The sequence below is a fragment of the Gopherus flavomarginatus genome, chromosome 9 (assembly GCF_025201925.1).
Source record: "Gopherus flavomarginatus isolate rGopFla2 chromosome 9, rGopFla2.mat.asm, whole genome shotgun sequence".
Taxonomy (NCBI): domain Eukaryota; kingdom Metazoa; phylum Chordata; order Testudines; family Testudinidae; genus Gopherus; species Gopherus flavomarginatus.
The window spans coordinates 77223535-77245348 of NC_066625.1; the positions used below are offsets into that span (position 1 = coordinate 77223535).

General features: G+C 51.0%; 1 protein-coding gene across 5 annotated transcripts in view; it reads left to right on the plus strand.

Annotated features, from left to right (window-relative positions):
- LOC127058202 (peroxisomal membrane protein 11A-like) overlaps positions 1-21814 on the plus strand; it is a 40899-nt gene that overhangs the window by 13007 nt on the left and 6078 nt on the right. Inside the window, exons 1-8 of one of the 5 annotated variants that reach the window (XM_050967818.1) lie at positions 6951-7035; positions 9421-9580; positions 13081-13139; positions 14749-14947; positions 16419-16501; positions 17032-17296; positions 18445-18626; positions 20746-20889. In XM_050967818.1, the coding sequence (XP_050823775.1) occupies positions 13092-13139; positions 14749-14947; positions 16419-16501; positions 17032-17296; positions 18445-18626; positions 20746-20889 (921 nt within the window). In that variant the 5' untranslated portion in view covers positions 6951-7035; positions 9421-9580; positions 13081-13091. The other 4 variants (XM_050967816.1, XM_050967817.1, XM_050967820.1 and 1 more) reach the window with 4 other exon arrangements.

Consider the following 21814-nt stretch of genomic DNA (forward strand, 5'->3'; position numbering starts at 1 on the left):
TTGGGGTTCCTATGGGTAGGATGCCCCTTGCTAGGGTTAGGGTTCCTATAGGTAGGGATTCCCGCACTAGGATTGGGGTTCCGAAGGATAGGGCATTTGGAGCTAGGGTTAGGGTTCCTATGGGTACGGCTTCCCGCACTGGAGTTAGGGTTCCTAATGGTAAAGCTCTTGGAGCTAGGGTCAGTGTTCCTTTGGGTAGTTCACTTGGAGCTAGGTTTAGGGTTCCTAAGGGTAGGGCACTTGGAGCTAGTGTTAGGGTTCCTATGGGTAGGGCTTCCCGCCCTAGGGTAAGGGTTTCTAAGGGTAGAGCTCTTGGAGCAAGAGTTAGGTTTCCTATGGAAGGGCGTCCCGCCCTAGTGTTAGAGTTTCTATGGGTATGGCACCCCGCCCTAGGGTTAGGGTTCCTGTGGGTAGGGCACTTTTAGCTAGGGTTAGGGTTCCTAAAGGTAGGGCACTTTGAGCTAGGATTACGGTTCCTATGGATAGGGATTCCCGCCCTAGGGTTAGGGTTCTTAAGGGTACAGCACTTGGAGTTAGGGTTAGGGTTCCTGTGGGTAAGGCTTCCTGTCCTAGGGTTAGGGTTGCTATGAGTAGGGCACTTGGCGCTAGAGTTAGGGTTCGTATGGGTAGGGCACTTGGAGGTAGGGTTAGGGTTCCTATGGATAGGGCTTCCCGCCCTTGGGTTAGGGTTTCTAAGGGTAAAGCACTTCGAGCTAAGGTTAGGGTTCCTATGGGAAGGGCGCCCCGCCCTAGGGTTAGGGTTTCGATGGATAGGGCACTTGTAGCTAGGGTTAGGTTTCCTAAGAGTAGGGCACTTGGAGCTAGGCTTAGGGTTCCTCTGGGTACGGCTTCCCGCCCTAGTATTAGGGTTCCTATGCATAGGACACTTCAGCTAGGATTAGGATTCCTATGGGTAGGGCTTCCCGCCCAAGGGTTAATGTTCCTGTGGGTTGGATAATTGAGCTGGAGATAGGGTTCCTATGGGTAGGGAACTTGGAGCTAGGGTTCGGGTACCTAGGGGTAGGACGCCCCACCCTAAGGTTAGGGTTCCTATAGGTAGGGCTTTCCGCCCTAGGGTTAAGGTTCCTAAGGGTAGGGCACTGGTGTCAGATAACCTTAGTCCCAGATTTGGACCTTAGCGTCCAAAATATGGGGGTTAGCATGAAAACCTCCAAGCTTAGTTACCAGCTTGGACCTGGTATTGCTGCCACCACCCAAAAAATTAGAGTGTTTTGGGGCACTCTGGTCCCCCTGAAAAACCTTCCCTGAGGACCCCAAGACCCAAATCCCTTGAGTCTCACAACAAAGGGAAATAATCCTTTTTCCCTTCCCCCCTCCAGGTGCTCCTGGAGAGATACACAGACACAAGCTCTGTGAATCTAAACAGAGGGAGTCCACCCTCTGTAATTCCAGTCCTGGAAACAAAAGCACTTTCCTCTTCACCCAGAGGGAATGCAAAATCAGGCTAGCAAATCCAACACACACAGATCTCCTCCTGATTTCTTCCTCCCACCAATTCCCTGGTGAGCTGCAGACCCAATTCCCTGGACTTTCCCCACTAAAGAAAAACTCCAACAGGTCTTGAAAAGAAAGCTTTATATAAAAAGAAAGAAAAATACATAAAAATGGTCTCTCTGTATTAAGGTGACAAATACAGGGTCAATTGCTTAAAAGAATATTGAATAAACAGCCTTATTCAAAAAGAATACAAATCAAAGCACTCCAGCCACTATAGACATGTAAATACAAAAACAACAAAACCATGTTTGGTACTCACAACTTGGAAACAGAAGATTAGAAAACAGAAATACTTCTCCAAAGCTCAGAGAAAGCAGGCAGACAGACAAAGACTCAGACACAAAATTCCCTCCACCCAGAGTTGAAAAACATCCTGTTTCCTGATTGGTCCTCTGGTCAGGTGGTTCAGATACTTCTTTCCAGGTGAAAGAGACGTTAACCCTTAGCTATCTGTTTATGAAAACTGGAAGCTAGGGTTAGGGTTCCTATGGGTAGGGCGCTTGGAGCTAGGGTTAGGGTTGCTATGGGTAGGGTGCTTGGAGCTAGAGTTAGCGTTACTATGAGTAGGGCACTTGGAGCTAGGGTTAGGGTTCTTAAGGGTAGGGCGCTTGGAGCTAGGTTTAGGGTTCCCAAGGGTAGGGCTAGGGTTCCTATGGGTAGGGCGCCCTGCCGTATGGTTAGGATTTCTGTGGGTAGGTCCCATGGAGCTAGGGTTATGGATCCTATGGGTAGGGCTTCCCATCCTAGGGTTAGGGTTGCTAAGGGTAGTCACTTGGAACTAGAGTTCGGTTTCCTATGGGTAGGGCACTTGGAGCTAGGGTTATGGTTCCTATGGTTAGGGCTTCCTGCCCTAAGGTTAGGGCTCCTAAGGGTAGGGCACTTGGAGCTAGGATTAGGGTTCCTAAGGGTAGGGTACTTGGAGCTGTGGTTAGGATTGCTATAGGTAGGGCTTCTTGGCCTAAGGTTAGGGTTCCTAAGGGTAGGGCACTGGTAGCTAGGGTTAGGGTTCCATTGGTAGGGCGCCCTGCCCTAGGTTTGCGGTTTCTAAGGGCAGGGGACATGGAGCTAGGTTTAAGGTTCCTATGGGTAGGTCTTCCCACCCTAGGGTAAGAATTCCTACTGATAGGGAACTTGGAGTCAGGGTTAGGGCTCTTATTGGTAGGGCTTCCCGACTTAGGGTAAGGATTCCTAAGGATAGGGTACTTGGAGCTAGCTTTAGGGTTCCTATGGGAAGGGCACTTGGAGTTAAGATTAGGGTTCCTATGGGTTGGGTGCCTCGCTTATGGTTAGGGTTCCTATGGGTAGGGCGCTTGGAGCTAGGGTTAGGGTTACTATGGGTAGGGTGCTTGGAGCTAGAGTTAGGGTTACTATGGGTAGGGTGCTTGGAGCTAGAGTTAGGGTTACTATGGGTAGGGCACTTGGAGCTAGGGTTAGGGTTCTTAAGGGTAGGGCGCTTGGAGCTAGGTTTAGGGTTCCCAAGGGTAGGGCTAGGGTTCCTATGGGTGGGGCGCCCCGCCGTATGGTTAGGATTTCTGTGGGTAGGTCCCATGGAGCTAGGGTTATGGATCCTATGGGTAGGGCTTCCCATCCTAGGGTTAGGGTTGCTAAGGGTAGTCACTTGGAACTAGAGTTCGGTTTCCTATGGGTAGGGCACTTGGAGCTAGGGTTATGGTTCCTATGGTTAGGGCTTCCTGCCCTAAGGTTAGGGCTCCTAAGGGTAGGGCACTTGGAGCTAGGATTAGGGTTCCTAAGGGTAGGGTACTTGGAGCTGTGGTTAGGATTGCTATAGGTAGGGCTTCTTGGCCTAAGGTTAGGGTTCCTAAGGGTAGGGCACTGGTAGCTAGGGTTAGGGTTCCATTGGTAGGGCGCCCTGCCCTAGGTTTACGGTTTCTAAAGGCAGGGGACATGGAGCTAGGTTTAAGGTTCCTATGGGTAGGTCTTCCCACCCTAGGGTAAGAATTCCTACTGATAGGGAACTTGGAGTCAGGGTTAGGGCTCTTATTGGTAGGGCTTCCCGACTTAGGGTAAGGATTCCTAAGGATAGGGTACTTGGAGCTAGCTTTAGGGTTCCTATGGGAAGGGCACTTGGAGTTAAGATTAGGGTTCCTATGGGTTGGGTGCCTCGCTTATGGTTAGGGTTTCTATGGGTAGGGCACTTGGAGCTAGGGTTATGGTTCCTATGGTTAGGGCTTCCTGCCCTAAGGTTAGGGCTCCTAAGGGTAGGGTACTTGGAGGGAGGATTAGGGTTCCTAAGGGTAGGGCACTTGTAGCTAGGTTTAGGGTTCCTATTGGTAGGACGCCCCTCCCTATGTTAGGGTTTCTGTGGGTAGGATACTTGGAGCTAGGTTTAGGGATCCTATGGGTAGGGCTTCCCGCCCTAGGGTTACGGTTGCTAAAGGTAGGGCACTGGGAGCTATTGTTAGGGTTCCTATGGGTAGGGCGCTCTGCCCTAGGTTTAGGATTCCTATGGGTAGGTCACTTGGAGCTAGCTTTAGGATTCCTAAGGGTGCCCCTCCCTATGATTAAGGTTTCTATGGGAACGGCACTTGGAGCTAGGGTTAGGGATCCTATGGGTAGAGCTTCCTGCCCTAGGGTTAGGGTTGGTAAGGGTAGGGCTCTGGGAGCTAGGGTTAGGGTTCCTATGGGTAGGTCGCCCTGCCCTAGGGTTAGAGTTCCTAAGGGTAGGGCACTTGGAACTAGGGTTAGGGTTCCTATTTGTAGGGCACTTGGATCTAGGGTTAGGATTCCTATCAGTAGGTCTTCTGCTCTAAGGGTTAGGTTTCTTAAAGGTAGGGCACTTGGAGCTTGAGTTAGGGTTCCTGTGGGTAGGTCACCCCACCCTATGGTTAGGGTTCCTGTGGTTCGGGCACTTGGAGCCAGGGTTAGGGTTCCTATGGGTATGGCTTCCCGCCCTAGGGTTAGGGTTCTTAAGGCCTTTAGGAACCCTTAGGTGTGGGCTCAGTAGGGGGAGCACCCTGGCACCGCACCAGTCAGTGGTGACCCTGGTGCGGTACCGGGGTGCTGGGTGTGGGCTCAGTAGGGGGAACACTCCCCCAGTCAGTGCTGACCCCAGCGTGGTGCTGGGGATGCTGTGGCGTGTGGGCTCAGTGTGGTGCATGCTCCCCCAGTCAGTGCTGACTCCAGTGCGGTGCTATGGGGTGCTGTGCTCTTGGGCTCAGTAGGGGACATGCTCACATAGTCACCTGACATGATACCCCAGTGTGGTGCTGGGGTGCTGTGCTGTAGGGAGCTATCAGCCTTTGGATGAAAAGTAAAAGTCAGGTCCTTGCTGCCTGTGACTATTACTGATCTCTTGACACTTTCCCCAGGTAAGGGGTGTTTGCCCCAATGGCCTGCCAGCATCCGTCTCAGGTTACTTTATTTTTCCTCTATAAACTCCCCCCCACCCCCGTTTCGATTCAATTCCTTTACTCATTTGTGTCTTTCTCCTTTATAAGCTACTGGATTCAATTGGAGGCATTGCTTTTTCACTTCCAATTCTAAATTGTGCAATGTTAGCGTGTGCTTATACAGCTCCTGTGTTCCACCTCAGAACTGGCTGGGTTTCAGCAGTGGTTTAGGTAATTTATGAAGCTTACCCCTTCTATGGGGTCTCTCCATATTCTGCCCATTCCAGTGGGTATCTATTGCTGCTTAGTGATTGCTGGGGCCACAATACAAATAACAGACTCTGGAAAAAATTTCTACTGATCCGTATCTTGTTCCATCAGGGAAACTAAACTGGCTTTGTCCCTTCATAGACCCAGAGCCTTGCTGCAAGCTAGCATTTTTGCAGTATTTGCCTGTGGATGTTTCAGGCAGTATTCATTTACATTGCCAAATGTGCCCAACAAAACCCTTTATTGGCTGCTTGCTGCTCAGATGCATGGTCTCCCATTGTCATGTTCACGCTGCATTTGCATCGCTTCTCACACTGCATGTTGTAAACTGCTGACCCTAATAAGTAATATCCTGTGATCTTTATACCTCTGGGTGCGGTGCTGTCGCATGGGTATGGTCCATAGGAAGTTGCTAACTTGGGAGAAATTGTTCCTTTCTCTCCTTTTCTCTCCCCCCCACCCCCAATTAGTGGTCCCTGTGTCTCCTGTCAACCATTTTCCTCATTTTTTCCATTCCAGAGCCATCCAATACACATGCATGTTGCTTAGCTATTTATTAGAGCGTAAGGCTGACAAAGAGACGGTGATAATGAAGCTCAAGAAGTTGGAATCTAGCATGCGCTCTGGCCGTAAATGTAAGTACCCCATATCCGGAGGGATGGTCCCTCTTCGTATTGCTTATGCCAACTAAACAGGTGCCAGTTGCGCTAGCTTTTAAGTAGTTAAATTACCATGCAGCCTTGGATCACAGGACCTTATTTTGCGTAATCATGGAATAGTAGATACACCCTTCCCCCACCAGAATTACACTCACTTTATTACCTGCTGTGTTGTATGGTTAGTATTGCTCAAAATACACATGGTGGAGCCAATGCTGTGATGTAAGTGAAAGCAGACTTGTTGTAATCATGCTGTGAACTGAAATATATGACACCTGCAGGCAGGGAACTAGCTGTAGCATAATTCTCCTAAAAATGTGCAGCTGAGAAAAGGCGTTGATCAGATTGTGAATCATTAGCCCTCAAGAATAATGTAGAAAGGGTGTAGCTGAGAGGTGCAATGGGACTGGTACACTAGCACCTTCCTTCCAGGAAGCTGGGTTAAATCCTCTTCAGGTTACAGCAGAGTGTCTTTCTGTATCCTTTCTCACTTACACCTTAGAACTTAGCATGATCGCTAGTTCCCGTTCAGAAGAGATCCCAGAATGGGACTGGAGTAGTGGAGGGTGTTTTAGGTCACAACAGACAGGCGGGCATTGGCAGAGCTGTGTGGATGTCCCAGGACTGGAATGGCAGGAAATGCTGCCGGCGAATATTGAGGTGCATCAATAAAACTATATGGGGGAAGCTTGCATCATATCCGTCTACTATACATGGCTCTACTATTGTCAGCCTCTCACTTCTGTAAATACAAAGTTACCCTCAAATGAAAAGACAATATTTAAATATACAAGGCCCAGAAGACCAATTAGTTGTTGAAAAGCAGAACTGGATGGCAGCTGACAGGGAGTGAGCCATGCTAACTTCTCTGGGTTCTCTTGCAGTGTTCAGGCTGGGGAACATGGTGCATGCCATGGTAGCAGCCAGGCGAACTACCCAGCTACCAGACCTGGTACCCCGTGTCTGCCTGACAGCCTCCCACCTCAACCGTGTCCTATATTTCATCTGTGACACAGTCCTGTGGGTGAAGAGTGTTGGACTCATCCCTGCTGTTGACAAGCAGAAATGGCAGAATTGGGCTACCAAATGCTATTACTATTCACTGCTGATGAGTTTGACCAGGGATTTGTATGAGATCTCCTGGCGGATGGAACAGGAGGCTCAAAGGGAGAAGGCAAGGAAGGAGAACTCTTCTCACTGTGGTGAACAAGATCAGGACCTGTTCAGTTTCCATGCAGGTGGGTTGCAGCCTTTTCTCCTCCTGCTGTACAACACTCTGAGGAAACACCCTCCCTTATTGCTAGACACAGTGAAGAACCTTTGCGATCTCTCTAGTCCTTTGGACCAGCTGGGAATCTACAAAACCAACCCAGGAGTTATTGGGCTCTGTGGCCTCCTCTCATCCCTGGTGGGGATCCTCACAGTAGCAAGTCCACATATGAAGCTGAAGCACTGATCTGAGAGCATCATATACGGTGAACTGGCAGGTTTGTTTCCCTGACAGTTTTCATTCCCAGGATGATATTTTAAAAATGAACACATTTGACAATCGCTCTTCATACGTGGTTTGTTCTCTGGAGGAGTCAGCTTTACTTCCTCCTCCTCCTCCTTCCTGATATCGTCTCAGGTGAGGAGCTGCTCTGTGCTGTGACATACTACATGATGGAAGAGAACGGTGAACAGGCTGAGCAAGGACTGAGTAAAACATCCCTGAAGAATATCATGAAACATGGAAATCAAGACTTTACAAATTGCTGCTAGTTAAGGACAGGTTGCTATCTCCTGTATTTGAATATAGACATGTGGAATAGCTGCACAGGCAACTAAAATTGTATAAAAAGCCATAAGTAGTGGTGCTGACACTGGAAAGGCAGAATTCACCAATGGGGGTTCATACAATTATTTGTCTTTCTTGAATACATTCAAGCAGGTTGGTACCAGGAAGGCTTTGGGAACTGTAGTTCAAATGGCCTGGATTAAAATGTGAGTACTGAGGGGGATGAAGGATGCCAGGGGACTTGTAATTGGATATATGGAGCTTTTCATCTCTAGGCAGTGGTTCAAATCCAGCCCAGGCTGGTAGTAACTGAAGAGTGCAACTGTTTGGCGATATAGTGGCCACCATTGAATATGTATTGGTGGGACTGGATCCAGTTCCTAGTGAATAGATGTCTATATATCCCAGAAACCACCACCACCCCATCTGCCCTTCTTGTTGACAATACAAGGCCAAGGATTGCCTGGGCCGTGGAATCTGATTTCCTCTCTAGAAGGGTCCTTCCTAGTCATGGTTAGGTACACTGTCTTTTTCCAGTGTATGGGGGTAGCTTCCTTCAGTGCTGCTCATGCTGGGGATAAGCAAAGGATTTCAGTCTCCATGATTGCTGATCTGGCACCATTCACCAGCACTAGCCTTCCCCCAGATACACACACCAAACCCTTGCAATCCCAGGAGGGAGATAATTTTTGTATTCTCTGAAGCAGCTTTTGCACTGATACTGCTTTAGTTTTGCTGAAAGTTTTCAAATATCAGTTTTAAATCCTCCTGCTGTTGAAAGAAACCTGCCCCAGGACTTCTGGTGAGTGAGCTGGAATGACACTGCGAGGGTGTGTTGTCAGAAAAGGGAACTTACACTCTTGGACTGGGATAAGCTTGCTGATGCCAAAATCCTTTTGATAAGCACCTGCAAGAAGAGAATCCTTTTATCTGACCCTCTCTAGAGTGCACCCCGTCATGGCCACCTGCTCGGATAAGGACATGTGGTTTTCTCTTATGTCACCTCTCTGTTTGTGTGGGTTCTATGAATCTCATGTCCCTTTTGTTCTCCCAGCCATCTGGTGGAATGTTGCTTTGAATTATTACACAGGTTATGGGAGAAAATACTGTCTAATTTTCTAACATGTATGATGTGCATTGTTCAACATCCGTGTGGGTGAGGGGGACTGACTTTACAGACATCCCAATTTCATTAGCATCTGTGACTCAGCTCCTGTAGAATCTACTTGTGATGCAAGAGTCAAAATGATCCCTTCTCTGGGTCTGAGCCTGGTCTGTGATCTCTGCTCACCACCAATGCAGAGACTTTGCCCCTCCCCACAGCTGGGAGGGCAGGGTGGTGAGTTTACAAACATTCCCGGTAGGTTTCTGGTACAGAGGGACTGTGGAAGGGCCAGCCTAGTCACGCTCACTCCAAGTGAGACAGCCTAAGAGTGAAAAAACTCTCCTGTGCAGGGAAGGGGGGTAAGTGAGGAAAGGTTTTCAGGCTGGCTGGCCTCTTCAAAGCCTTCCACCACCAGGAGCTGACCTGTAACACCACCACATGGTTCTGACAAGGATGCTGAGGCTTCCAGGCTCAGTGCTACTGGATTCCAACAGGCCTGTCTTAGTCCTTTCCTTAGGCAGGTCCCTGGATTTTAGAAGCTAATACTTGCTGTTCCCCCTGTGAGCTGGAAGCTATGGGTTTAATTTATTTAATTTAGCTTACTATAACTAAAGCTGGACAATCAACCGAAAAGAGAGAATTCTTTAGGTCAGCCTCCTGGAATAAGGGCTGCTGCTGTACATTGTCTAGGGAAACACAACTAATAAACTGAAGCTGAGTTTGAATCTGTGTCTGTTTCAGGGTTATGTGCAGAGGAGGTGGCTGAAGGTGGAATTAGCAAAGATGCTCTGCCTATGTGTGCAGCTGGATTACAGACATTTCCTCTTAGGAGCACTGGGAAGGGGGAAGCTCAGCCACACTCCTCACGATTGAAATGAGCATGATTTCATTTGGAAAGGAGGTAGGGGAGCAAATATGCCTCCAGCTGCTTGACATCTTGGGTAATGAAATGCACCAAGGCAAATTTTATGAAAGAGTCTATGGGAAATGGAAATAGATCTGACCTGCCACCACTGAGCAGGTCCTGAGGGCTGGAGGCCTTCTGTCCAACACAGGCAGCACTACTGTCATCAACAATATCTTCTGTGTATATGCTGCCCTTCACCCAGAAGGCTCCCAGAGTTCTAGGGTGAGCTGCAGCAGCTGTTTAATAACGCACAACCATTTAGGACTGGAAATGAAGAATAACTTTGCAATTGAAATGGGAGATGGGGCACAGTGTAATAATTAAAACTGGGCCTTAAGTGGGCCCTTGGTGCTAACACAAAGAGTAACAGACAGCTTGAATATGGCACCTCCAGCAGCATGGTGCCCTTGAACAACATGCAAGGCATTCAGTTCAGCACTGATCTAGAAAGAAAATTTCCTCTGCCACTGCATCAACAGCAGCCACGTACTCCTTGAGAAATTTTACAATATTCATGATCCCTGTGTCTTCTGAGATCTGGCTCAACCCCTTCCCCCTGCAATATCGGACTCAGAGATGGTGAGCTCCTAAACGCTCCAGCTCTCTGGTCCTAGTTGGTTATGTGAGCTTTAGCCATTGTCAGCAGAAGCAGAGGTGTTTCCTGTGCCATGGACCGAGCATGCCTGGCTAGCTGGAGAGGAGCAGTGGTCTGAGAACAGATAGGTGGATGGGGATGTTTTGATGAGGCCTTTGTGCTGCAGCGGGGGTGGGAGGGACAGAGGGCCAGGACAGTGCTGGGGTGGCCTTTTCCCTGCAATAGGTTGGAGAGGGATATGAAATGAAGACATTTAGCAGGGCAGAGGTTGTGTTGTGTCTTAATTCCTAATAAGGCCAACAGGGAGGGAGGCTCAGCCACATGCTTCCCCCCTGTTCAGGTCAGTTGTTCTTTTAGTTAAGGCTAGCAAGATCCAGCAGGAAGCCCATTGCCAAATACATGAGCTGCAGCTCTGGAGCAGCTGCTGCCCTTTGCCCTGCTGTTTGGAGAGCCATGACTCATCAGGGGGATGGCCTGGAAAGTTTACACAGGGTTATGTTGCCTTTCCCTTTTCACCTCCATGGGGTGCGGCGCTCAGCCAGGAAGGTAGAAGTGCCAGCCTCATGTAGCTTGAGGTGTGCGTGTGGGGGCGGGGAGGAGGGAGGTTGCTCCCTGTGCGCTCTACCACCTTTAGCATGGGGAATGCGTCTTCCCCAAGGCTCAGCCTCTGATTCCCCCATACCCCTGTCTGCCTGGGAATATCTTTGCTAGGAACTTGCTCCCCATACCCCCAAACCAGGGTGAGTGGGTGGGTCAGCAGGGTCTGTGTATGTGTCTGATTCCCACCTCCCTCATTATCTAGCTTGAGGGAGGCTGTGAAACTCTGGGTATTCAAGGACCTGCACTGTCATGTCCCATCTGCTGGGCTGAGGGAGCTGGAAGCATGAAGCAGCCACTCAGCAAGTAGAGGGCTTTCTCCTATGGTGGCAAGGAGCCTCCCCTGCCCATCTGCTGCTGGCTGTTTCAAGACACCCCAGCATCATGTCTGCAAACAACCGGTATCTTTCAGCCTTTGCTGACCCCTGGATTCCTCCCTCCCATTAAGTACCTCTGGGCTTCTCACCTTACTAGGGCCCTTTGCATTATTTCTTTGTCCTCTGGCATTCACCACTCCTTCCGACTCAGTCTCTGAATTGTACTGATGTGCCCTTCCAATTGAAGTTAAATAGATCCAATCATAACCGCGATCTCTGTGCTCCCCACTAAACCTCGCCCCCAACTCAATACATCCCTTTTATCTTTCTCCTTTGTAGCCTGTTTTCAATCCACACAGCAGAGTCTTTGTCCAATGAACGAAGTTTTCAAGTAAGATTTTGTGAGCTACAGTTTCAGTCCCAAATATGTGAGCCCTACTGCACTCCATCCATCCACCAACATTGTCACTCTGCCAGCGAGAGCCACCTGGGCTGGCAAGCAAGACTTTTATTCTTCCTGACTTCCCCCAGGCTGCCTGTTGCTCATGGCTCCATTTGAGGTGTTGGTGTTGTGGGATTTTTTTCTCCCTGTTTGTTATGTTGTTTTGGTAGGGTTGGGTTAGATGCAGGTCCTGTGTCTCAGTTCCTAGGATCTGCAATGAGAAGGAGGGGGTGGGCATTTTCCAGACTGGTCATGCAATCATCTGTTTTGAATTTGATATGACCAAGGGAGCCATTTGTCATGTAACCACAGCAACTTGCAGACTCCTTGACCCGTGCAGCTGGGAGGTGGGGCTTTGTGGTGGTACTGTCTGGGGTAAGACGCATCTTTGTCAGAGGATCTGCACAACCGAACTCTCTCAGCTCCTGGCACCCTGCTGATGACAGCGTCCAACTGCTGCTCCGTAAGTATCCAACAGCAGGCATATGCCTAGTGTACAATCTCCCTAATGCTAGGGAGGGGCAGGGGACAGCTGGCGAAGCAGTTCTGCTTAATGGTTTTGCATTTAATTGGTTGGAAAAGAAGGGAATCTGTGCTGGAAGTGGCAATAGGGGATGTCAGAAGGGGTGCCCCTGAGGTGGCATTAGGGTTTTGGAGATTGAAATAGGCTCCTTCCTGAGATGGCTTTGGGATGCATTGGCCACAGGGGAGGGAGCAGGCACTGTGCTGTTGCAATGCATTGGACATGGTAATGAGGTGTCTTGGAATCTGTATCTGAACTAGCACTGAGCTGTGCTCCCGAGTTGGTGGAGTGTGTCTGCCTTCTGCGTGCTCCAGAGCTGGCATGGCGTGAGTGGATTGTGCTCTTTCACTCTTGAGCTCTGCCAATGCTCCTTCATCCTGACCCACCCTGGCACCATCTAACCCAGCCATGACCATTATCCTCAGCTTTGCCAGTGTGCCTCAGTCCTGACCTGCTGCATCTCTTGCTACCCTTATCCTGGGTTATTTGCACAGTTCTGCTAATGCCCCTGCCGTTCCCACCGCAGTCCTCCACCTCCACCCTGCATAGCTGTACTGCTGCACCTCAATCATGACGCTCAGCACCCCCTGCTATTCATATCCTGAATTCTCACCCCCCAACTCTGCAATCCAAGAGCCCTGGCTCACAGGACTGTTACTCCAATTTTGGGTTCCCGAGCTTTGCTGATGCTTCTCAACCTCTTCTTTGAGTCCCTGTGTTGCAGGCGCTTTCTTTAGCTGAGGAAGATCATTTGGGACTCTTCTTCGAATCGCCAATTTTGATGCTTAATTGGATAGATGGGTTGCAGTTAAGCAATACCAGGTCTCACCCACCTGAGACATGTGCTGCCTCAGCATGGCTCTCTGCCCCTGCCAGTCTAGGATGCAAGAGGTCATAATGTACCATACAGCTTGAGGCTCCATCAGGGCCATTTGGCTGACTGGAGACTGGCAGTGAGACCATTTCCAGCATTGTTTTTCCAGGGAACTTCTTGACTAGGCTCTGAACTTTGCTTTGCAGACTGATGTATCATGATGGCAGCAAACAAGAGCCAGAAAATGCAGAATGGAAGCACAGAGGTGAGTGTGGGCAAGAGGTGGAGAGGCAAAGGCTGCTCTGTATGAACAACATCAGCCTGGCTTCAGGAATAGGAGGTTGCTGATGCTGCCAAGGGAATGTTTGATTCAAATGTTATGCTGTATTGTGTTCCGTTGAACAAATCTGCATCAACTATGCAATAGATCTGTAACTAGAGCAATATACAGTGTCTGCTGGAAGAAAACCATGATAATCTTTAGCAAGATCTGTGTTTTTTAAATGCTTTCTCTTTAGAATTTTTTTGATTTTTTTTGACAAAATCTTTGCTTCAATCAATATTGTAAATATCAATTAAATTAAACATGGTTAGAAAATTGTAGTTATTAAAAAACCCAGCTTCCTCGTCCCCCCAAAACCCAAAGAAGCCCAAAAAATTAAAGTCTAGAAACTCAGTAGTTCAAAGTCCAGAAGCAACCTTAACTCTGATCCTTTAAACTGCCTATATATCAACAATCCCTGTGCCCGGTGACTGACCTTACCCACTTTTTCAGTATGGACCACAAACTTGCTACCATGCTAAGAATACAGTACAAATGTAAAGAACCATTGAGATGGCCTCAGTGTAGGGGTTATGTGATTGCTAGCCCTGCAAATGCTATCAACTACCAGATTTACTGTATGAACAGACCTATAATCAGCTCAGGACATATATGGGGACCAATCCAAATATGGACACTCTCCCCGCCTCCCCCTCCCTCTGCCCTGGAAATCACTGGAAACCCCAATACCTCCTCTTACTCTGCAACATGCATTCCAGAAACAGCACTTGCCTCATAGCCGCCATTCGCCAAGTGTTGATTAGCCCAATCTACCCCATTCCTCCTCCCACACTGAGGTGACTTGGAGAATCTCTCCACTTCGTAATGTCCTGATCAGACTCATGTACTGCACTGGGTGATGGGGGCCAGGGATAAAGGGGCAGAGCCAAGGTGTTTTCACTTAACTAGGAATGTCTTGACATCTAGTGCTTGCTCTGTATGAGCACAATGTTCTAACAATGTTTTCAGTTCAGAGAGCTCTGTCCAGCTGTAATGTCTTACTGACTGTTGTCTGGGAGTTAGCATTATTACCCCACACTGCAGAGCCCATGCAAACAAGGTCACGGGCAGAGGCATGCAGTGCCAGGCATTCCAACTTGCTGTCTGTGAGCTGCGCATGGGAGGGCTCTTCCACAGAGAGCGCTGTCTCTGAAATGAGGCCGTCCTGTGTCTTCACAGATTGTCCCACTCACCTCCTTTCTGTTCTATTCGGGGTCTTATACCTCACCCACCACTATGGAGACAGGATGTGCTAGAGCCTCAGGGTAAGGTCCCAGTGGGTGCATGAAGATGAGGGTTAAATAAACACATCTCTACCCCCCACCCCCAATCCTGATTGCTGCAAAGAAACAAAAGACAAACCCCCGGGTCCCCTCTCACAGCTGCAGCAGGAGCTGAGACGCTGATTGTTGTAGTTGATGGGGGAGACCTGTGTGGCCGTTGCTACATAAATAATGTCACTGAGATTTCTGCCCCCATATTAGCAAGCATTTCCTGCAGGGCTCTCTCTTGTGCACAGTCCCCTAACTTGTCCCCTTCTTGCTGAGCACAGGAGAACGTGCTGCAGAGGGTCTTGCAGCTGCCAGTGGTGAACGCAACCTGCAAAAGCCTTCAGAGGACGTACACCAGTACCAAAGAGGTACACCCACTCGTGGCATCGGTGTGTGAGGCCTATGAGAGAGGAGTCAAGGGGGCCAGCTCGCTGGCCGTGTGGAGCATGGAGCCTGTGGTGCGCAGACTGGAGCCGCAGTGTGAGTCTCGATTCTTCCTAGCTGCAGGGGAGTGGGGCAGGGGGAGCATGTGAGAACCAGGGACTGTTAGCACATGGGAGCGGCCACAGAGAATCCCCTGCCTGTGAAAAGAAGGCTGCAATGGAGAGGTTCTGACTAGCAGCCAAAGCACAGGATTGGGAGTTGAAACACCTTGTTCTATGCCTGGCCTTGCCACCAACTCACTCCATGGCCTGAGGCAAGTTTCGTAACTATCCTGCCTCAGTTTGTGCTTGTGACTGTCAGCCCTCCCTGTGCTGGGTTAATGAAGGACGAGCAGTGCCCAGACATGTGCTAAACATTTCCCACGTAGGCTTAGGTAGGCGGTTGGGCTTCAAGCTTTGCCTGGGCTGGTTTAAGTCCTTTGTTGCTGTGCTATAGACACAGGTCTCTGAGTCAGAGCCCCTCCTCTCTCTAGGACACATCTGGAACATCAGGATCTATCCTGGCCCTCAGAGCAGTGTGTCTGGGCCTGGCAGACCTGCTAGTAGGGCCTGGTCACCCCTCTAGCCCTTCCCAAAGAAAAAGCCCCTGCAGCATCTCCAGAAATGAATTGTGGGAAAATCAGTGAAGGGTCAAGTCCAGGCCTGTCTGCAACTCGCAGATCATCCTGATTCCTTCCCATGGTGGGAAGGGGGAGGAGGAGGGGAAAGGAAGGGGGAGGAAAAGAAAGTGCAAAGTCAGCAGCTCAGCACGAGGCCTGAGTGCTCTGTCCAGCTGGCTCCTTCCCAGCTCTTTCCCAATGTTAACTCCCCGACTGGCTGCGGCCTGCCAAAGCCAGGGCCAGGGAGCTGCAAAGCCCCAGATGCACCCAGCCTCCAGCCAGAGCTCAGCTACTCAGCCAGGCATCTTTCCCAATGCCCACCCTTGCGGTGCTAACAGGGAACATGACACAGGCCTACAGGAGCTGTAGTCTGTTGTGGACTTGGCCACACCCCTCTGATTGTCCTCTCTGACCCATGTGTGTCCTGCACTTCCCCAGGACACAGCAGGTTAGGTGTGCAGCAAGAGGGTGCTGATGCAGCCGCCAGGGGACGGGGCAGATGGAGGGTAGAATCCGTCAGCACTAGCACTGCTATATTGCCTGCCTGCACCATCCAAGCACCCCAAGCACTTTCCAAACAGTATGAACTCATTCATCCTGTTGCGGAGGAGGGGCCAGGGCACTGAACTTAAGTTTTCTTCTGAAGCATTGCACTTCCCCCTTCCTACCACCCCCAGCCTCAGCACTGCTCTAGGGCGTTGCATTTAATACTGACTCAGAGAGCAAAGGTGCCATCTACTGTGCCACCTGCACCCCTCCCTGCAGCACAGTGCTTGCCAGCTTTCTGGTGGGCTATCAGGATCTGCACTGACACAGAAAAGGGAACTCCTTACTGAGTCATCCACCCCCCCTCCATGCAGCACAGAGCCCCCTATCACCATGCTAATATCCAGGCTTTGTCTGGTTCAGTCACAGCTGCCAACATGCTGGCCTGTAGGGGCTTGGATCACCTGGAGGAGAAGATCCCTGCGCTCCAGTACCCAGTGGAGAAAGTAAGTAATGAACCCAACCCTTCTCCCCCATCAGCCTATGGGACCCATCCATTCCTGCCCCCCACCCCCCGTGGGAACCATCCATTCCTGGATGTTGCCCACCCCACGAATCTCCCAGGGAAGAGCTCTGTTTTCATGGGACAGTGGGGGCATTGGCTTCATTCCCTGATTCCATGTGGGTGATAACTGGATGGTGATGGTCTCTTCTGAGGCCAATAGGGCAACATGCTAGGAGCCACTGGTCTCCTCTGGGCTCCCCCAGAGAGTCAGCCACAGCTAGTGGTGAGTGTATGGAGGCCGTAGGGTCATTGCTAAAGACATGCAGACCAGACATGCTGCTCCACGTGCCCCATTCCCTTCAGCATCCTTCAACCCAGAGTGAGACCATCTAGGCGTGGATGCTCCTCTCCTATGGGGCTGCCTCCACCCACTTCCACACTTTGGGTTCCATTGGTCACTGTATCTTCCCGCAGCAAGACCTGGGTGACTGGAACATGTTGCATGTCTCTTCTCCATTTCTCCTCATGCAGATTGCATCTGAATTGAAGGGCTCCATCTCCACCCCCATTCAAAGTGCCAGGAGCACCATTGGCAACTCCATAGCTGGCACCTTGGACAGGGTCTTGGGGCTGACTGCTGAGGGTTATGAGCTGACCAAGAGCACAGTAAGAAGCACAGCAGAATACACCTGGAGCAACCGGGTTAGCCAGATGGCAGCTGCTGGGGTAGACGGAGCCCTGGGACAGCTAGAGAAGCTGGTGGAGCTTCTCCTGCCAGAAGAGGAGCATGAGCCAGGTAACCCTCCCTCCTCAATCATCAGTGGGTGTTGTCGCAAGTGGGAGGGGGACACTGGGTGCTAATGCAGAAGCCTTTCCCTTTGGGGAGACCTGACCTCAAATCGGATTCACACGAAAATGGCTCGGGTGGCTTTTGCCTGGGTCACAGCACAGTGAAGATTGCCCAGTTCAGTGGGTTTGTCAGGCCTCTGCTCAGGAGACATGCAGGCCTGGGGTAGTGTGGAGAGGGGTGGGAGTTCCAGGTCCGGAGCCTGGGCAGGTCTGTGTGAGGGCTCCAGCACCAGGTTAGCAGAGTTTGCTGCCATTCAGGACTGAGGTGCACTGGCAGTTTTTCCAGCCTGTCTGCGCTATGGCTGGTTCTGGCCAGGACCAAAGGAGAATGTCCCTTTTGTGCTGTTTTCCCCGCACACCTGGCGGATGCCTCCGTGGGAACGTGTGAGGATTTATGTGCACTGAGGTAGGGTAGAGCCTCCTGTCTCTCACCTAACCTGCTCGGGAGATCCCCTGGTGGTATCCTGAATAGCATCAGGGAGGGAGGGGTGGCCCTGTGAATACCCTTCTTGGCAGGTTATTGTTCCTTCTTCCTTGTTATGTCCTCAGACATGGTAAATGGCCCAGTGATTCTACCTGTGCAAGGGGCCCCACATGATGGGCCCTTCCAACGGAGGTACAATCTGCCTCCTGCAATCAACCTGTTCTCAAGGCGCCAGCTGTTGAGCTTTCCACTAGGTGGTGCTGTCACCCTAGTCAAATGCCTCCTGCAGATGGAGCCTGAAAGAAGAGAAAACGGGGCTGATTATTCCTCAGCAAGGTGCAGCACTTGGCTGGGTGGTTGGGGCTGAGAGGGAGGCATGGAGGGCTGAAAAAGGGGCTTCTGAAATGAAAGCTCTAGAGTGCCAGACGCTGTGTACAGAGCAGTATGGGCCTTTGCTGTACATCTGGTGTAGCGGGGCAGTTCTGACGCAGAGACCTGCTCCTGTGCATCACTAGAATTCTGCCCCCAGGGATCCCAGGAGAGCAGTTCCATGCCACATCTCCCATGGAAAGAGGGTGCAGAGCTGGTCAGGTGAATCCCAGGCCATGTGTGTTGTTCCCATCTCTCCCCATACTGGTTTCATGCTCATTCCCAGTTGGCTCTGCCTCTAGCTCATGAGCCCACAAGGGTGCATGGATCTGGAGTGACGCCCTCCCAGCCACAGCCTGGCACCTTCACCAGGATCGGGGCTTTGGCCAGCACCATCTCCCACCGCGCCTACCAGCAGACAGCCAGAACCATCCAGCGCACTAGAGCCAGAGGGCAGGAGCTGACCACATGGATTCCAGGCTTGGTGAGTGCCCCCGCCCTGTACAACACAGCTAAGGGGAACCTCTTGCAGTGACTCCTGGGGATCCTGGCAGCAGCTTAGTGTCGGGATGGATCTGCTGTAAAACATAGCCCCTTGGGTCTATAAAAAGTCCAGCTTGCTGCTGGATCCCAAGCCACACAAAGGACAGCCAATGTTTAATGGAGGACCTAGACAAAAACAGTGCTTTGGGGCCCCCTGCTGGTTTAGCAGCTGTTACTGCACAATCCCCATCTCCTGAACTATGAAGGATGTTAGCACAGAGACGGGGAAGTAAATATAAGTAATAATATTAAATTATACTATGCCCTTCCCATCTTTGCATCTGTCTATTTCTGTCTCCAAGTCTTTCTGAGTGCTTTACGCTCCCTAATCAGTTAAGTCTCTCAGCAGGATAGGACGGGGTTTTATCCTCATTTCACTGAGCAGAAACTGAGGCACAGTTGCCCAAGTCACCAAGATCACAGCAAGTTCATGTCAGGAACAGAACCCAGGTGTCCTGCCACCCAATGTCCTATTCTAACTGCTGAGGCCCATCCCCACTGCCCTGTCTAGGAGCTAGGCCAGTACCTTTCAGGGTCTCATGCTTGGTGGAGAGCAGGATACTGGGCATTGCGGTTGTGAATGTATTTCTCTTTGCTTGCGCTATGGGAAGGGCCAAGTGGCTCTTTGGCTCATGCTTTGCTACTAGCTGCTCGTGCTCGCTCCAAAGCAGGCAAGGTCCTGGCCCCTTATAATCTCTGTGGCATCAGTGCACGCAAGGCATCTGCCAAACTAGCAGGCTGGATTATTTTTAACTGGCTCTAAATTTAGAATGTTAATTAATGGTCTTGACAAAACATTCTTCCCAGAGCAAAAGGCCCCAGCGGAAGCACAGATAAAATCAGGAGTAAAAAGCCTCATTCCAACCCATGGTCTCGCCACTCTGCTCCCCTGGGGTTAGAAACCACCCCCAACCCCACCAGAACCCCACAGCCCCCTGCCACCTTTGGGATTTCTTCCCATGGGTATCTCTATGTCCTCTGACCCTTGGATGTCCCGTCACGATTACAACCCTGACCCAGAATGGACCCTGCGAGCCACTCATTCCGGTCAGAGCTCACAAGCTAAGCAGGGCTGGCCTGGGCTGGCTGGGAGACCTCCAGGGAACATGGAGCTGCTGCAAGGGACGAGTGTGAGTGACTCGTTAGAGGATTCTCTTGACCACAGTGCCCCAGCGCGATATGAGGGGTGCTGTGCTGTGGGGGGCAGTGTTAGGAGAGTGAATTGGATGGTACCTAACTCCCAAGGACTGGGCCACTTATGGTGATTAAAGATCTAAAGTCACTTTTGGAAAAAATTAGGGTTTTGACCCCTGTGTTCTGGCCAAATTCCATCCAGGGTAATTGCATCTCGACTCACCAAATCCCCCCTGTGGTTTTTAATGGCTCTGGAATTCTCTTTACTTTCTGTCCTAAACTGTTGTGCAGCTTTGTTATGGATGAGTCAAACAGCTGCTGCTTTGCACCCAGAGGAGGCAGCATGCCAGTGGTGGGTGAGGGTTCCCTGCGGATCACTCAGCTCTGGCGCAGGAGGCTGACAGGAAATGTTGGCATTTTAACGTATTTATTGCTAGGCTTTCCCCTTAGCGTTCATCTCCTCACTGTAGTACCTGAGCCTGCAAAGCATCACCAGACCTAGCCCAGCAGCCCCAGCAGTGCTGTCCCCCGTGCGCAAGTGGGAAGAGGTGTGGCTCGGGGGTGGCTTGCCCGGCATGAAGTACAGTTAGGCCCTCACATGGAAAGGTCCTGTGGTATGCTGTGTGTTAGTGCAGCTCCCCCTCCCTTGCTGCTGGCCTGCAGGCTCTCAATGGAGCTCAGCTTTTCTGTGGGAATCTGGAGCCCTGGCGAGGGGCAGTGAACTCTGACTCATCAGCCTTGTGCTGGCCATCATGCATTGCCAGAGTGGGCTGCGGAAACACCTGGATTCGGGAGCCAGTGACAAACACAAGGGATGCAGTCATGAAATCCCAAGTGCAGCCTCAATGCAGCAGCCGCCCTGCTCCATGGTGGCCCTGGCGAGGTCCCACCTGTGAGCAGGGGCTCTCTGCTCTCTCTCGCTGCAGGGTGCTGTGGCCAGGCAGAGCACAGCCAAGGCCCAGCAGGTCTTGTATGATGTGCAGAATGCAGCAGCTGGTTGGCTGAGCAAGGAGCAAAGTAAGGAGCCAGAGAAGGAGGAGCTGAAGAAAGAAGAAACCAAAGCAAGTGAGGTACAGAGAGGGGCACACCTGCTCTGATGGGTCACGGGGGAATCTTTACAAAGCCCCCTGCAGGCCCTGTTCAGTGGCCAAGGCAGCAGTTGTGGCCCTTAGTATGGTCAGGGATCAGATACAGAGGGAAAGCTGAGGCTCAGGGAGGTGGGGGAGGGAAGGGTATGTGATTCTCCCAAGGCTGTAGAGGGAGTTGGTAGCAGAGCTGGGTACAGAACCCAGGAGTCCTGGCTCCCAGCCCCTTGCAATAACTGCTAGACAACACTGCCACATAAAGGGAAACAGTTCTATTTAGTAGCCACTGTGATCTCATGGGCCATGCTCCCCATGCCCCTCTGCCACTTGGTCTTTATTCCCAAGGACCTTGGGCAGCTCTCAAGGGTCCCTTCTGCTTGTGTGCCCTCCCAGGTGGAGGTGCGGAGATGGCTGTTGCAAACTGAAGGTTTGGAAGTCCTGGCAGAGGGGCAGGAAGTGAGGGTCTTTAGCCTTCCTCACTTGGTGGAGGCTCTGGAGAGGCCCCTGTCCTCGGCCACTACCCTTGACAAGGGAGTCGGGAGCCTCCAGGCCTGTAAGATGCACAGGCCTGGAGTCTCTGGCCTCGCTGAGCTGTGTATGTTGCAGTGAGGGGTGGGGAGCAGGCAAACCTGCTCACACTTCCAGTTTTCGGCCCACAGCCCTAGGGGGCAGTTTAGGCAGCCAGGGCTAGCTGGTGAGTAGGGATGCCCTGCTACACCCCTCTTTGCCCTAGAGGGCACAGGGCCTTGCACTGGGCACAGAGGGGATGGCATAGAGCCACTACTGGTGAAGCTCTGACACCTAGGGATGGGTTCACCTCTGCAGGGGAATCTTTGGGAGGCTAGATCCACTGGCTTCGCAGCTGCTTTGTGCTGTCGGACCAGAACCGAGAACCTAGCTCGGAGTTCAA